Here is a 16,881-nt window from a genome sequence, read left to right as displayed (position 1 = left end):
AGTCTTTATGCGAGTGTCCTCTCTGTCCTCCTAATAACTGAATCCCCTACTACCAGTACCTGTCTAACCTTCCCTGCATCTTTGCCTCCCTCCTTACTGAAGCCGTCACTTCCCTGGCAACTAGGGTAGGGCACCTGCTCCAGCACTGCCATCCCTGAGCTTATATCCCCAGCATCATACAACTTGGCATATTTGTTGGGATGTAACAACTCAGGGCTGGCCTCCCTAGCACTCTTCCCTCTACCCTTCCTTCTAGTTGTCACCCATCTACCTACCTTTGGCTCCCATGCCTCCATGTTTCTAATCTCCTCTTCCCTTGTTCCCTGCCAGCAGCTGTCCAAGCTCCTTTTCAGGTTGTTGACGCTGCGCAGTGTTGCCACCTTGTTATCTAGATGCAGGATCTGGGCTTCCAGAGAAAAATCTAGCTACCATCTCGCACAGCAGTATACGCCCTCGATTGGCTCATCACTTTTTCTTACCTGAGCCTGATCTGATCCAGCAACGTGCACAAACTCAATGGCTCCAGCCGCTGTCTCTCCGCATTGGACAGATTGATCGCAGCAGGAGCCATTGGTAGCGGGGGGCAGAGCCGAATCACGCTGTCTGTCAATGGATGCAGCAGTGGGACTCAGGAGCGAGCTGGCATGGGTACCCCCATGGAAAGCGGCTTTCCGTGGTGTACACCCAATGAAGAGAAGGAGCAGCGGGGGAGCCTAGAAGAGGATCGGGGCCTCTCTGTGCAAAAGCATTGCACAGAGCAGGTAAGTACAGACATGTTTGTTATTTTAATACAAAAAAAAAATGCTTTACAACCACTTTAGGGACAGGGAGTCAGGGGAATCTTTCCTATGCAAAATATAACTTGACAGGGCTCTTAACACTTCCCTATACTATTCAAAGAAAATGTTTTGGCTATACATACACTTTAATGTAGCTGCCAAGAGCAAAGCTGCCGGTCGCGTGAACTGAAGAATATGATTACAACAAACTGCAAAATATATTGATACCGAAAGAAGAATAAGATTAAATAAGAACAGCTGTGTATTTTATGATTTTTTTTTTCAAAAACAGTTGTGAGTTGTAATTTTTTTGACTGGATGTAAAACAGTTACCTTTTCTTGATACTGTCGACGTGAAGAATCTAAAGACTGAATTAAGGCTGTTGCGTGGCCAACAAACATAGCATAGCATGTAGCGCCAACAATCATACTGAGCATAGTTATCCAGAGGTCCGACATGCTAACTGGAGCCCGCGCCCCATAACCAATGCATAGCATATGACTCATAGCTTTGAAGAGTGCATAGGAATATTGTTTTCCCCAGGAATCATTCTGAAAAAAAAAATGAAGAAAAAGAAAATTATTAATGGAAAATATTTGCCTTTTATAAATACATTTCCAGCTTCAGTAAGAGCAGAGCTGTCGTGCAAACCATCTCATGCATGTCAAATGTATGCATTCCACCTGCACTGCCAGGCTATGCCTTGGAGAGCCTGTCCAATGCTGCTTATCACAATAAACTAAGATGATTAGATATTTTTCCTAGCTCTCTCGTGTATCTACTCATGCTTGTACATCAATTGCATTTTGCTGAAGGGAAATAACATTCTTTAAAACTAAAGACAGAGGATTACTAGGCTGGTACTCGTTTAAAGATAGGCACAGTAGGCATGACGTGAAAAAAAAAGGCCTAGAATGCTTAAAGCTGCCAACTTTCATTCTTTTGTAGATACACTGGGGTTGATTTGGTAAAGGAAAAGAGCATTTTCCAGTTGAAAGGGAATTTTCTCTTAGCTTAATGTGGTGAAAATTCACTTGCAAATATCACCCAATCACATGCAGGGAAAACGTAAAAAATAAAAATAAAAAAAATAAAACATTTGCTATGTGAACAATCTATTTGCCTTTAGTACATTATACCCAGGCCCCTTAGCATCAGTTAAGTATGATATATTACATGCAAATATGTCATATTTGCTACTTGCATCCAGAAAATGGATATACAAAGAGCTCTTTCCTAGAAAAGACAAGATTGTCCTAATTAGTCACCCAGACTGTAAATAATTAAAACATTGATTTTATACACATAAAAACATTAAAGTAAACCTGGCACTTAGCACATTTGAGACAAAGTGACAGGTTCTGTTTGAAGTCTACCTTTTCTACTACTACTTACCTAACCAGCCAGAGGCCTTGAAAACACCTAGTACTTCTGGATATGAGGGAGCATGTGACTACTTTCTCACACTATGCAGTGCATGGGGCCTGAGCAGCCAATCACCAGGCACATGGTGGTGATTTAAGTTCTGATACAGACTTACACTGAGCTTACACAAAACTTTCTACTTGGGGCTGCAATCAGTAAATGGGTTGCAGAGAAAGTGTGGAGAAGGTATGTATTAGCTAAAGTGAATCTAATGGCAGAAGTTTTTACCTTAAAGCTGAGCTCCACCCAAAAAGGGAAGCTCCGCTTGTTTGCGCTCTCCCCAACACTGCCACATTTGGCACTTTGGCGGAGTAGGTAGTGGGTACCTGTCAAAACGAGCCCCTCTTCCTTACCCCCACAGCCTTCTGGGACACAACCAGGTTACAGAAGACTGCAGGACCATTCACAAACTTGTGCAGGAGTTGTAGAAAACCAGCTGTGAAGTCGGAACGCTTCATTGCCGGTTCCCCTTACCCAAGATGCCAGCGCCTCACCCAAAGCCGAATGAAGAATCAGGTAAAGGTCCTTATATTAAAAATCAGCAGCTAGCTACATTATTTATAGCTGTTGACTTATTTTTTTGGGGGTGGGAGACTGGTGCTCCTCTTTAACCTTCTCACTGCCAGAGCCTGTTTTTTGCACACGTTTACCCACTTTAATACCGGGCACTTTCCCCCCCTTCCTGCCGAAGCCAATTTTCAGCTTTCAGTGCTGTCGCTTTTTTAATGAAAATTGTACGGTCATGCAACACTGAACCCAAACTACATTTTTAGCATTTTATTCCCACAAATAGAGCTTTCTTTTGGTGGCATTTGATCACCTCTGTGGTTTTTATTTTTTGCTAAAAAAAAAAAGACCAAAGTTTTTATTCATTTCTGTTGTAAAATTTTGTAAATAAGTTTTCTCCTTCACTGATGGGCACTGATGAGGCTGCTCTGATGACAGGCACTAATATGCAGCACTGATGGACGGCACTGATGGCCACCGATAGGTGGCACTGATGCGCATTGATAGTCAGCACTGATGGGCACTCATGGGCACGGATGGGTGGCACTGATAGGCATCACTGTAAAGGAGGCACTGGCAGGCATTACCGATAAGCACAGATTGGCATCATTTTTGGGCACAGATTGGCATCCCTGGTGGCCATAGGTGGCATACCTGGTGGTCATTAGTGGTGGTCACCCCAGGTGGTCCTGGGTGGGCATCCTGGGGGGGCTGCACTGATAATCAGAGTAGACCCCCCCCGCCAGAAGAACAGCTGATCGGGCTCTCCTCTACTTGTGTCTGTCAGATGCGAGTGAGGAAAAGCTTATACACGGCTCTTCCTGTTTATACCGTGAACAGCTGTGATTGAACACAGTCTCCGTCAGAGACTCTTTACCAAGATCAGTGTTGCGGTGTGTCAGACTGAAACGCCGCACCACTGATCGCCACGCTGCATGCCCCGCGCCGGCTGTTATCCTGCAAGATATCACATGACATCCAGTCAGGATAACTGAACCATCATTATTACATCATCTAAAATTATTTTTTAACCACTTACCGCCCGGGTCTATAGCAAAATGACAGGCGGGTGGGAAGTGGTTAAAAAAATTATTTTAGATTGTTTAAAACCCCTAAACATTCAAAGAGTGGTAGTTCTAATTTTTTTTATGCTACACAATATTACCGCAAACCTCTAGGAAATGCAAAATTTCTGTAAAAAACACACTGAAGTGAATAATAGGGCAAACAAACGCAATATGTTACCCGCATTTTGGTAAAATATAAAAGATGAGATTCCGCCGAGTAATAAGATACCCAACATGCCAAACCCTTATATTTGTGTGGGTCCGTGAAAAGGTCACAATCTTCAGAACCCTATATTTTCGATAGGCGATGCTTCAAAGGGCCACTATAGGTATCAGTTTAGTGTTGCAAAGGAGGTCTTGTGCTAGAATTCTTGTTCACACTCTGGTGTGCACGGCACTATGTAACGTGTATTGCAATCAACTATGCATGTGCTTAAGTTTGTACGTGTGTATGTGTGGAGGGGGGGGGGCTCAATTTTTTTGGGGGGGGGGGGGTTTATGTGCTTGAGTGCAATTTACATTTTTTTGCAGGAAAAAAAAAACATTTAACTTTTTTAAAAGTCCCCTATGTGATGATTTTTTGTGACAGGTTCTCTTTAATGAGATATGCAGGGACACCTAGTTGCTGACCTGGAAGTGACGTCACGGACGTTGCTTTCTGGATCATTACCAATAAGGCCTTATTGGTTTATACCCGAGATATGCAATTAGCGTACCTCCAGCTGTTGCAGAACTACAAGTCCCATGAGGCATAGCAAGACTCTGACAGCCACAGGCATGACACCCAGAGGCAAAGGCATGGTGGGAGTTTTGCAACACCTGGAGGTCCGCTAATTGCATATCCCTGGTTTATACCAAAGGCTCCCTTAGAAATTAGATACTAAAAGTGCAGCAAGTCTTTTTTTCACAAACACAACACATGTGAGCTTGTCCCCGAATAAACAATATGAAACGTGACATAGAGCATTCCCATGTTAGAGGTCTCCCAAACCATTGTTTGTACCTGGCTTAATAATGCCCGATTGTTGTCTGACTTTTTTTCAGCATGATTGTCTGATGACTTCTAAATTGATGGTTTCAGAGTGAGGACCAAATGCACATTCTACCTCTATGGCTTTCTGTACATCTCATAGTACAGTTAGCCACACTGGTAAATGTATCTACAGTCAAGTGTATCTATAGTTTTGGGTAGAGTAAGGAAAGGTTAGACCCTCTGTCAGAATTTTTCAGTGAGAAAGCAAGTAATGGGAAATCCAACTTTAATAGCCTTCATAACATTGGGAAATAGACACGACAAGCATTCTTCAAGGGTGTCAACTATAGCTTTCCTCAATGAAAAGCGCTTTATGAATGGAGCAGTTGAATCTTTCATTCTTCATTCACACACCCATCCTCCATTCTAGAGCACTTTCCATTGATAAAAACAATACTATAGCTTCTATAAATGGAGGAGGGGGGCAGAAAGGGGGCGAGCATAGTGTGCACTTTTGACGCACAACATCAGACATTTACTAATGTGAGAGAATTGGGGGGTTGCAGAGAACTGACTATTTTTCAGCCATCAGCAGAAGAGAGGCTTCTCATTCAATTTAAGTAGTGTCCCTTGTGCTGTTTTTTTTATATACTGTAACTAAACTTAGGCTTTATTACTGTTATGCACTCGTAAGAGCCATGAGACATGTTATCATTTAGTACTGTAATGCAGACTTGGAACCTATGAAGTCAGGTTGGTTTTTACTGGGAGGGGACTAAGAGCACAGGAGGCCCACTCAACTCTCTGCTATAGTCTTAAAAGCTAAAGAAGGTACCAAACAAAGATTTTATAAGTTAACATTGCCAACTATAATGGTAGCTCACCTATTCTGCTCTATCGAAACTCTGAAAACAAACTAGTAGTAGACATGTGGAGAACCGTTGTATAAATAGTAACTCCAATTTCATACTTGAGCCATGATGACTAGACAGGAAAAGCATATTTCCATATATATAATACAGCTATGTATGTATACAGAAGAGAGATCGCTCTAGCACTGAGGAATAAACTAAGGACGAGCATGGGAATAAATACATTGTATCTTCTCTCTGCATAAACAGACTGTGCTGTTTGTGGATTTCCAATTGGAGTATTCCATCTTCAGGATAGAAATATTTGCACTGTGTTGTTTTATTGTCAACTTGTGTATTTCCTGACTTGCAGCCTTTTTTTTCTGTTCAAAGTATATTTTGGATTCATAAATCACTCAATGCATAGATAAATATGCAGGCACAGCACCCTTTTTGTTTGTCTTGATGACCATTTTTAGGGATGGGAGAGCCAAGCATTTTGTTTCGTTTTGGATACAGTGGAGAGGGAATAGCACACCTGACAGATTTTTATTGTGGTCTCCTTGTTAAGGATATTCACCTTCTTGGTCACAGAGTGCATTACACTCCACACAAATTACACACAAATTACACTCTTGGAGGAAAGCGGCATCTCCAAATTGGCCCAGATGTAGTACACCACGGGAATTCTTACAGTAAGTTATGGTTCTCCACGTGTCTACTACTACTTTGTTTTCAGAGTTTTGATAAAGCAGAATAGATGAGTTACCATTATATTCGGCAGCGTTAAATTATGAATCTTACTACGTAGGGTTCAATATTGAATTGGCCCACTCTTTGCAGCTAGAACAGCTTCAACTCTTCTGGGAAGGTTCCATCAGGTTTAGGAGTGTGTCCATGGGAATGTTTGACCATTCTTCCAGAAGCGCATATGTGAGGTCAGGCACATATGTGGATGCGAAGGCCTGGCTCACAGTCTCCGTTCCAATTTATCCCAAAGGTGTTCTGTTGGGTTGAGGTCATGGCTCTATGCAGGCCAGTCAAGTTCCTCCACCCCAAACTCAGTTATCCATGTCTTTATGGACCTTGTTTGTGCACTGGTGCACAGTAATGTTGGAACAGGAAGGGATCCTCCCCAAACTGTTCCCACAAAGCACGCTACATCATGCAATACTGTCATAAAATGCAATGCAATATTCAATTAAAGGTACTCAAAATATTACACAATAGAGATAGGCAAAACTTGCATCGCTACAATGAAATTGACCTGTGTGATGGCATCACAGATAGACTCCTCCAAACGCGTTTCTTTGCCCAGGGGACATTTCCTGGCAATATTTCATTTTCATACATTAGTTAATTTGTTTACTTCTTTGTTTTACACTTATGCACTTTATTTGTCATATGCAATTTACTATGTATTAGATTCAATATTTTTTGCTTTGAATTAGAGCACTTAAAGGGACAGCACACCCATTTTGTATCTTAATTTATGTATCTAGTAGTCCGATATTAGAGTGCTGCGATACCTGGCGCATACAACTTTAAAACGTGGAGCGCAGGATTTTGGATTAATTTACATCAATTTTAGGTATTTATTGCTGTCTGTGCCCCCATTAGGGAGATTTATCCTCTCTTTTTTCCTGTTTGCCCTTATCATCAAGAGTGGAAGGGAAAGAAAATCCTAAAATTTGGCCTGTCACCAGAACAGTAATAGAGGGGAAATCTTCCAATAGGGAGAATAGTTCTGGGGACCCTGGTTACAACCTGGGATTCCATCACTTTGCAGGGATTTTCTTTCACTTCCTGTTTTGGCTATGGGACAGGAAGTGAAGGGAAATCTCCCTAAAAAGGGACACTGAACCAACAAAAAAAAAACTGATAGAGGTTATAACCGTCCCTTACTCTATCCAATATTTTTTCTAAAAAAAGCTTCATCCTTAGTTCTACTTTAAGGCCACGATGGAAAAATTATGTAAACCTCTATGATAATGACACTTGGGGTAGATGGGCTGTGGGCAGCTTCTCTGAACTTGCAGCTGGCCAGGAAGGTGGTTCAAAAGACTTCTCAAATGGCGCAAGAAAAAGTAAAAAACCTATCATTGTGTACAAATCTGCCCAACCACTGTGAATCCCAGATCAGGTGAATGGATTCTGTCATCATCAACTAAGACCCAATGATCTAAAGAGCATTATTTGGACTACATGCTGAACTGCACTGTAAATAGTTGCATTCTAAACTGGTGCAACACTCTAAGTACACCTGAACTGTGGCCTCCTATGGTGCAATTTAATTTAAAATAAATATCTGTTTCTATTCACGGCACATTACCATAAATTTGCATCCTGTTAATTCTAATTACCTAAATTATGAAGCGTATATCTGCATATATTTATGTTGGTAAATAGGACAAACGAGAAAACTAAACGTTTTTTGCTCAGTCTTTAATTAATTTGCTGATTACACCTCTCAATGAAGTGCATATGGTACTTTCTGCACAAACAGCATTTTATGGCATTATGCTCATTATACTGAGAAAACCTAAATTTTCCTGGTTTGCAAAGCTTCACCCAGTAGGAAAACCAGCCCACCTACAGGTCACTGTGCTAAAATGTGATATTTGTGGTATTTTATTACCTTACAAAAATATATTTTATTCATAAGAATGTTCCTGAATAGTCCATCCACTCTCTTGTAAAAAAAAAAAAAAAAAAATCAAAAGTATATATAAACAGTTCCACTCAGGGTCAATTCTGACATTCCTCTGCTACATGTAAAAATATCTGCATTTTTTTGCTAGAAAATGACTTAGAACCCCCAAACATTTTTTTTTTTTTTAAAGCAGAGGCCCCAGAGAATAAAATGGTGGAATGTAGCATATTTTTATGTCACGCAATACTTGTGCAGCAGTTTTCTAAATGCAAATTTGTTGGGAAAAAATACACATTAATGAATTTGAATGCACAAAAAACACAATATAGTACCCAATTGTTTGGTAAAACATAAAAGATGATGCTATGCCGATAGAAATAGACACCCAGCATGTCATGCTTTAAAATTACGTACGCCCGGCTCCACACTACTGTACCCTAAAAATTTCCATTCATGATGCTTTAAAAGCCTTTACAGGTTAGAGTTACACTAGTGCTAGAATTATTGCTCTCGCTCTGATGTTCATGGTGATACCTCATGCATGGTGCGATTCTCATCTACATACCTACGTGTACATTCACATCTGCTTGTGAGCACCAGGGGACAGGGTACTTTAAAAAAGATTATATTATTTACATTTTCTTTTACATTGTACCTTTATATATATTTTTTTTTTTGGGGGGGGGGGGGGTCAACTTATTTGCTATCACAAGAAACGAACAACATCCCATGTGATAACATGGGCTGTGACAGGTTCTCTTTTTGTAGAGATCTATCCGCCCATCCATATCTCACGTCTGTCCTCTAAAGCATCTTATCAAACTGAAAATGGTATGATCAGATGCTTTCAAAAGCCAGTAAAGGCTTGTTTACATGAGACCAACGATGGAAGTAACAAAATTGTTGTTGCTTACTCTCATCACTGTGTCCCAGCAAGCAGATACCATTGGTTGTATCCTTACCGGGCTCCTGTTTGGAAAGCAGAGCCTTGTAAAGGCACTGGCAAATGGATGGGGGGGGCGGGGCTTCTGCCACCTTAAAAGTGATCCAGTGGCTCTATAGCCAATCAGCCACTTTAACATTGAAGAGAATTTCTGGCTTTAAAAAAAACAACACTGGGATCCTGGTTGTAGCCTATATAACCACTTCAACTTCAGCCCATGTTTAAACGGCCTAAGGTCAGGAAGTGGTAATAACAAAATAGAATAGTGAAAGATTACAGGGTAAATACAGTGCCTTGAAAAAATATTCATACCCCTTGATATTTTCCACAATTTGTCATGTTACAACCAAAAATGTTTTTTATTGGGATTTTATGTGATAGACTAGTGATGGCGAACCTAGGGAACATGCGCCACAGCTGGCATGCAGAGCCTTCTCTGTGGGCACGCAAACTGGTTGGGTCGCACGCCCCCCCCCCCCCCCCACCCCCAGCAGCTGAACCTCTAAATTTTATTTATATGCCTTCGTATCTCTGCACATCAATGTGTTCTTCCTTATGTATCAGTGCATAATGTCACATGATTTTCCCCTACATGGTTATTATGCCTTTGCCTGGGGATCGGGAGTGTCCCCGCTGTGGGGCTGGATTGTCTTCACCTGGCACATGGGGGGTCCCCCCCATGATTGGCTCACATAGGGCCCATTAGAACGTGTCATCAGTGCCAGATAGGGTCATGCTTCTAGGGGGTTTTGCCAGTGAACTGGTGGAGTCATGGCTTAGCCTGCAATGGTGCCAGCCCGCAAGATGCTGGGGTGACTCCATGTACTCCAGGTTTGGTTGGTTCAGGAGCCGCATGCGCAGTAATCCATCGAGCCACACGCACCCGGCACCATATTTAGATCCCCAGGCTGTATTCATAGTGCTTTGCCTTGGAGGACACCATTAGAACATGAGTAAATACAACTTCTATTTACCAACAGGTAATTACCATTTCCATCTTGGATGTAGGGCCACATGGTACACATATATAGTATACTGATTGCATGATTCATGAAACGCACCAACACTCATAATGAAGAACCCCATTAGTGTAAATGGCCCCACCCACACCTGAGCGTTTCGTCAGCTGAAAACGCGCAAACAATTTTTTTGGGCAGAATCGTACATTTTTGGACCCTTAGGGCTCAGAGGAGTGATCAGTCCCATCCTCTGTACAGAACTGCTGATAGGTTTAATTCAGTGTTGGCACTTTGAAATAAATAAGTTGCTTTTGTGTCGCAGTTTGGGCATTCGGGTTCAAAAAGGTTTGCCATCATTGTGATAGACCAACACAAAGTGGCACATAATTGTGAAGTGGAAGGAAAATAAACGGTTTTAAAAAAATGTTTAGAAATAAAAGATGTGAAAAGTGTGGTGTGCATTTATATTCAGCCCCCACCCCCCGAGTCAATATTTTGTAAAATCACCTTTTGCTGCAATTACAGCTGCAAGTCTTTTTGGGGATGTCTCTACCAGCTTTGCACATCTAGAGAGTGACATTTTTGCCCATTCTTCTTTGCAAAATTGCTCAAGCTCTGTCAGATTGGATGGAGTGTGTCTGTGAACAGCAATTTTCAAGTCCTGCCAAAGATTCTCAATTGGATTTATATCTGGACTTTGACTGGGCCCCAACCAGATCACAGATTATATCTATATATATATATATCTATATATATATATATATATATATATATATATATACATATATATATATATATATATATATATAATTTTTATACATTAAAAAAATTATTAAAAATTAAAAAAAAACCGTACTGGTGACCCCAAAAAAGTATCTTGAAGGATTATGGGCATAATATACAAACATGTATACAATATACCTGTATGGGATTGTCAATGCCTTGTAAATGTCATAGATAGGCAACTCTTAACGGAATATTTATCTGTTTTTCCTAAATAATAGTAGTTCCTTTATAACAAATTGTCCAGCGAGTCCCTGTTCACCGATTCAGATATGAATTAGGTCCAAATTTTTGCCTAAATTTGCACCTGAATCAGACGAGAAGACGCACAGGACCCTTTCCAAATGCAAACCTCGGACGCCCTGGAGCTGTGTGAACCGGCATCATTGAGAGCCAGCCACACACTCCTTTCATGCGAATTGGATGCGGGGAAACCTGCATCCAATTTGCATATGTGGGAATGGCGCCTATTACTGTTATGCACACTCAGGAGTCATGAAACCTGATGTTATTTAACATGACAATGCACCCTGGGAAGCTATGAGGTCGGATTGGTGTTCATGGGGAGATAACCATGAGAGCACAGGAAGCCATCCAACTCTCTTCTCCAGGCTTGAAGAGCTAAAAAAGGTGCCAAATATAAAGATTTCATAAGTAAAGTTTGACAAATATAATGGTAGCTCACCTATTCTAATCTATTCTAAACTCTGAAAATAAACACGTAATAGACACGTGGAAAACTGAAGTATAAATAGTAGCTTGAATTTCATACTTGAGCCATAATGACTAGACAGGAAAAGCTTATTTCCATAAATATAATACAGTTTTGTATTTATGCAGTAGAGAGTTCGCACTAGCACTGGGGAGTAAAATGAGGACGAGGATGTAAATAAATACATTGCATCTTCACTCTGCATAAGCAGAATGTGCCAATTGTGGATTTCCAATTGGAGTATTCCATCTTCAGGACAGAAATATTTGCATTGTGTTGTTTTATTGTCAACTTGTGTATTTCCTGGATTGTATCTTTTTTCCTGTTCAAAGTATATTTTAGATTCATAAATCACTCAGTCAACGCATAGATAAAGAGGCATGCACAACAGCATTTTGACGTTGAGTGCAATACAGATGGACCTACGTAGGCATGAATAAAATTCACTTGTTAATAAACAATACAGAGAATATACCATTAGTACTGTATATGTAAGGTTGTAATAAAGACTTGAACACATGCTATATGCTACAATGTAATAAAAAAAAAAAAAAAAATAGAGAAGGAGAGGTAGCAAAGCAGAAATTTGAACATAGACTCTGTAAAGACACACACAAAACTGCACTTGCTGTGTCCCTGGACCCCTTTCCGAAGAAGGTGGCCCCTTCCCTGACCCCTGCGGTTTAAGGCTTCTGGCACTCAAGTCCACCTAGCCAAGAGGCCCGGTGGTCCCCTCTCCTCTTTGCCAGCCAAAGCTGATCACAGAGTACTAAATGAGGAATCTGCAGAAAAAAAATCCCCAGGACAAACAAGGAAAGACCCTAATAACAATTAGTTGGAGAAAGTTATAACCAGCACAAGATATGGAATTCCAGTGGCATGTAGATATCTATTGGGCAAATGGTACAATATAAACATAAATGTTATGGTGAGCAGAGTGTGAATAATGTGCAGTGTGGTGTGGAAGGCAGGAAACACACAGAGTCTAATTTAGGCAGTAATATTGTAGAAAGGTTTTTTTTTTTTTTAAATCATACTTGCCTAGGTGGATGCAGCATCAGACTGATTCTGCGTCTGGCCCCCGCCGGCTCCAAGACTGCGAACCGAGCGATTATATACCACTGATTGCTCAGTTCTCAGAACTCTGTGAGCATAGAGCTGGTTAGTTAATGCTGTCTGCTCTACCCCCCCTCCATGCTCACTGGCATACTGGGCTGTGAAGGTGGCAGGGGTGGCTCACTGAGAGATTGAGCCAGGTGCCAGTCCAGGCTTCTGGGTGGATTGCAATCATATGGTTGGAATCTTTCCCCAGCCTGGACCAGCTCTATGACTTCAGCCCACTGTTAGCTGAAAATGGGTCACAGGAGTGCAGAATGAACTGTACTCCTCTGATCAACAGAAGTACAGCCAAACAAGCCTTGGCTGGATTTCTCCTTTAATCAGGCCCAGCGATTAGGCACACCTGCCTGTAACCACTTACAAACTGTGACAGTGGTCTGAAGACTTAAAAATGCCAGCAGCAGCTGCACTGCGGCCTGGCCAGTCCACAAATTGTTAAAAAACACACACGCCGTTGGGAAAAGTCCTTTATTAAAAATAAAAAAAATTAAAATAAAAGATTCCAGTGGTGGTAATCCACTCTTGTTATCTGATGGCTGATCTCATCTCTGGGGTCCAGCGATGGCCGATCTTATCCAGCGATGGGCGATCTCTCCCGATGGTCCAGCGCAGCGCATCCATCCCGTCTCCACCGGAGACACTGCGGGAATCCCCACAGCCTGACACGTCTTAGCTGAGTTAGCTTAGTGTCAGGCTGTTGGGATTCCCGCAGTGTCTCCGGTGGAGATGGGATGGATGCGCTGTGCTGGAGGGAGAGATCATCCATCGCTGGATCAGATCACCCATCGCTGGATAGCAAGAGTGGATTACCACCGCTAGAATCTTTTTTTATTTCTTTTATTTTTAATAAAGGACTTTTCCCGACGGTGTGTGTGTGTTTGTTAACAAATTTTTACACTTTCTTTGTGAAATGGTAGGGGTACTTTTGTACCCCCTTACCATTTCAAACGGGGGGGGTGGAATCTGGGGGTCCCCTTGTTAAAGGGGGCTTCCAGATTCTGATAAGCCCCTCGCCTGCAGACCCCCACAACCACTGGCCAGGGTTGTGGGAATGAGGCCCTTCTCCCCATCAACATGGGGACATGGTGCTTTGAGGGGTCACAGACCCCCAAAGCATCCTCCCAATGTTGAGGGCATGTGGCCTGGTACGGCTTGGGGGGGGGGGGCGCTCTCTCGTGTCCCCCCTCTTTTCCTGAGGCCTGCCAGGTTGCGTGCTCGGATAAAGGGTCTGGTATGGATTTTTGGGGGGAAATCCACTGCATTTGTGTTTTTATTTGGCCTGAAGGGCCTGGTAATTGAATTTGGGGAAACCCCATGCATTTTTGTTAAATTTTTTATTAATGACTGTTCTCTGTATTACGGAGAGCCGACAATTCATTACAGTCGCAAGTATTTTTAAATGACTTTTTTCCCTGCATAAATTACACTTTGTGCAGGGACAGTTCTAAGCACAGGAAAGATGCGCCCCTTTACAGGCATACTATACACCCCCCCCCCCCCCCCGGGTACGAAATTTAAAGGAATATTACACTTTTATTGTTTCACTTTAAGCATTATTAAAATCACTGCTCCTTTTTTTTTGCATTGATACATGTCCCCTGGGGCAGGACCCATGTCCCCAAACACTTTTTAGAACAATAACTTGCATATAAGCCTTTAAAATTAGCACTTTTGATTTTGAACATTTGAGTCCCATAGACTTTAATAGGGTTCTAAAGTTCACGCAAATTTTAGGTCTGTTCGCAGATTCTGGTGCGAACCGAACCGGGGGGTGTTCGGCTCATCCTTAGTGACAACTCATTTTCTAAATTAATTTGTTCTTCTTTTCAATGGCATACATGTATACACATGTTCTCAGACACCTATTTTTGGATTTTATGTTATGGATCTGAATGCAGTTCATATTTACACACCTATATGAACGTCTCTATTGAAAACAAACTTTTTTCTATCTGTAAATAGAAAAAGGTTGTAAATACGCTTTTTTTAGATGGGTGTGTGAATGAGGCCTAAAGGCTAGTTTACACCAAAATATGGTGCAGAAAAGGCATGTTTCATGCGTGTTTCCTGCACCATTTTCAAAATGCACTGCATGTGTAATCAGCTGAGGGTGTCAATATATTCTTAAGGACATCCCAAGTGCTAATCGCAAACACCATGCATTTGTCTGCAACAGATTACGTTACCACAGTATTTGGTACGGTGCGTTTATTAAAAGTAGCACTACTTTTTTTGTGATCCAGTCTATCATAAATCATATCCCACTAAAATCACACAGGAACACGGACCGCATTCCTGTGGATTCAGGTGTGAACCGGCCCTGAGGGTTCATTCACACCACAATTTCTGTTTTCGCTGTGCTTTTCAATACGCTTGTGTGCACGTTTTCAGTGTAATTACATGCATTTGCAGCGCATTTTGAGTGCATTTTTTTTTTACATTTCTTTCAATTTATTTTCTTTGCTAAATTGCGATTACATGCGTTTGTGTACGTTTCTGCACATTTGCAGTGTGGAAAAATAAATAAATGAAAGCACTGCAATGGTGTAAACTAAGCTTATTGAAATATATTTTCCTGTATATGTGCTTTTACTGCATTCATACTGTGTTTAGAAACGTACCTGACTGCGTCTGGTGTAAATGATCCCAAAAGGTATACTAAGGAGGCACGACTATGAACAGCTCTGGGTAAGATCTCATGCATGGACATTTCTTTGGCATCAGACGTTTTTTCTACAGTCAATAAACTCCCCATCATGTTATCTTATGTGTCCATGCACACACAGACTGTGATCAACTGTTTTTAGCAGGGACATTTTTGGGCTGTAAAAAAAAAACCCCACAACTAGTACGTTCAGAGAAGAGTTTTTCAGCTGTAAAAATGCTCTAATGTCAAAAGTTGTTAAAAACGCAAACAAATGCTCAAAAACGCGGCTCATCGGCATTAAAAACTTTGAAAAAAGTTGAAAACAAAGACTGCAAAGTCCTTGCATTTTTATAACATCCAATGTGCATGAGGCCGAATACAAATGGAAACACCCAAAAGTACAGGTGATACTTAATGAGGCTGTGAAAAAAAAATAAGTGCTGCAACACACAGCTACGCAAGAAAAATTAGCAATCTTTGGCACTGAGACAACATACAAATAGCATACACATGGAAGCCTGGAGAATGGAGAACATTCCGAGCTCCATGTCACCTGGCAATTTATCTTACTAAATATATTCCATCTGCCTGGATAATGCAGCTGAAACAAGACTTCCTTTGGAAACACAGCACATATATACCATACAACTCAAGACTTAAACAGTATCTCACAAAAGTGAGTACACCCCTCCCATTTTTGTTATTATTATATCTTTTCATGTGACAACACTGAAGAAATGACACTTTGCTACAATGTAGTAGTGAGTGTACAGCTTGTATAACAGTGTAAATTTGCTGTACCCTCAAAATATCTCAACACACAGCCATTAATGTCTAAACCGCTGGTAACAAAAGTGAGTACACCCCTAAGTAAATGTCCAAACTGGGTCCAAAATGTCAATATTTTGTGTGGCCACCATTATTTTCCAGAATTGTCTTAACCCTCTTGGGCATGGAGTTCACCAGAGCTTCACAGGTTGCCACTGGAGTCCTCTTCCACTCTTCCATGACGACATCACGGAGCTGGTGGATGTTAGAGACCTTGCGCTCCTCCACCTTCCATTTGAGGATGCCCCACAGATGCTCAATAGGGTTTAGGTCTGGAGACATACTTGGCCAGTTCATTACCTTTACCCTCAGCTTCTTTAGTGAGGCAGTGGTGGTCTTGGAGGTGTGTTTGTGGTCATCGTTATACTGCCCTGCAGCCCAGTCTCTGAAGGGAGAGGATCATGCTCAGCTTCAGTATGTCACAGTACATGTTGGCATTCATGGTTCCCTCAATGAATTGTAGCTACCCAGTGCTGCCAGCACCCATGCAGCCCCAGACCATGACACTCCCACCAGCATGCTTGACTATGGGCAAGACACACTTGTCTTTGTATTGATCACCTGGTTGCCGTCACACACACTTGACATCATCTGAAGCAAATTTATCTTGGCCTCATCAGACCACAGGACATGG

The 16,881-nt window shown here is 41.6% G+C and overlaps 1 protein-coding gene across 1 annotated transcript in view; it reads right to left on the bottom strand.

Annotated features, from left to right (window-relative positions):
• The window catches only part of HCN1 (hyperpolarization activated cyclic nucleotide gated potassium channel 1), a 599,508-nt gene that overhangs the window by 216,174 nt on the left and 366,453 nt on the right, over positions 1-16,881 (bottom strand). Inside the window, exon 4 of the mRNA XM_077462771.1 lies at positions 1,113-1,331. Within this exon, the coding sequence (XP_077318897.1) occupies positions 1,113-1,331 (219 nt within the window). The remainder of the gene's footprint in view (positions 1-1,112; positions 1,332-16,881) is intronic.

Source organism: Lithobates pipiens, unplaced genomic scaffold (genome assembly GCF_037356315.1).
Source record: "Lithobates pipiens isolate NorthernLeopardFrog02 unplaced genomic scaffold, aLitPip1_a1.2 Scaffold_3, whole genome shotgun sequence".
In the NCBI taxonomy this organism is placed as follows: domain Eukaryota; kingdom Metazoa; phylum Chordata; class Amphibia; order Anura; family Ranidae; genus Lithobates; species Lithobates pipiens.
The sequence above is the reverse complement of the archived record's forward strand: the minus strand, read 5'-3'. Positions and strand labels throughout refer to the sequence as shown.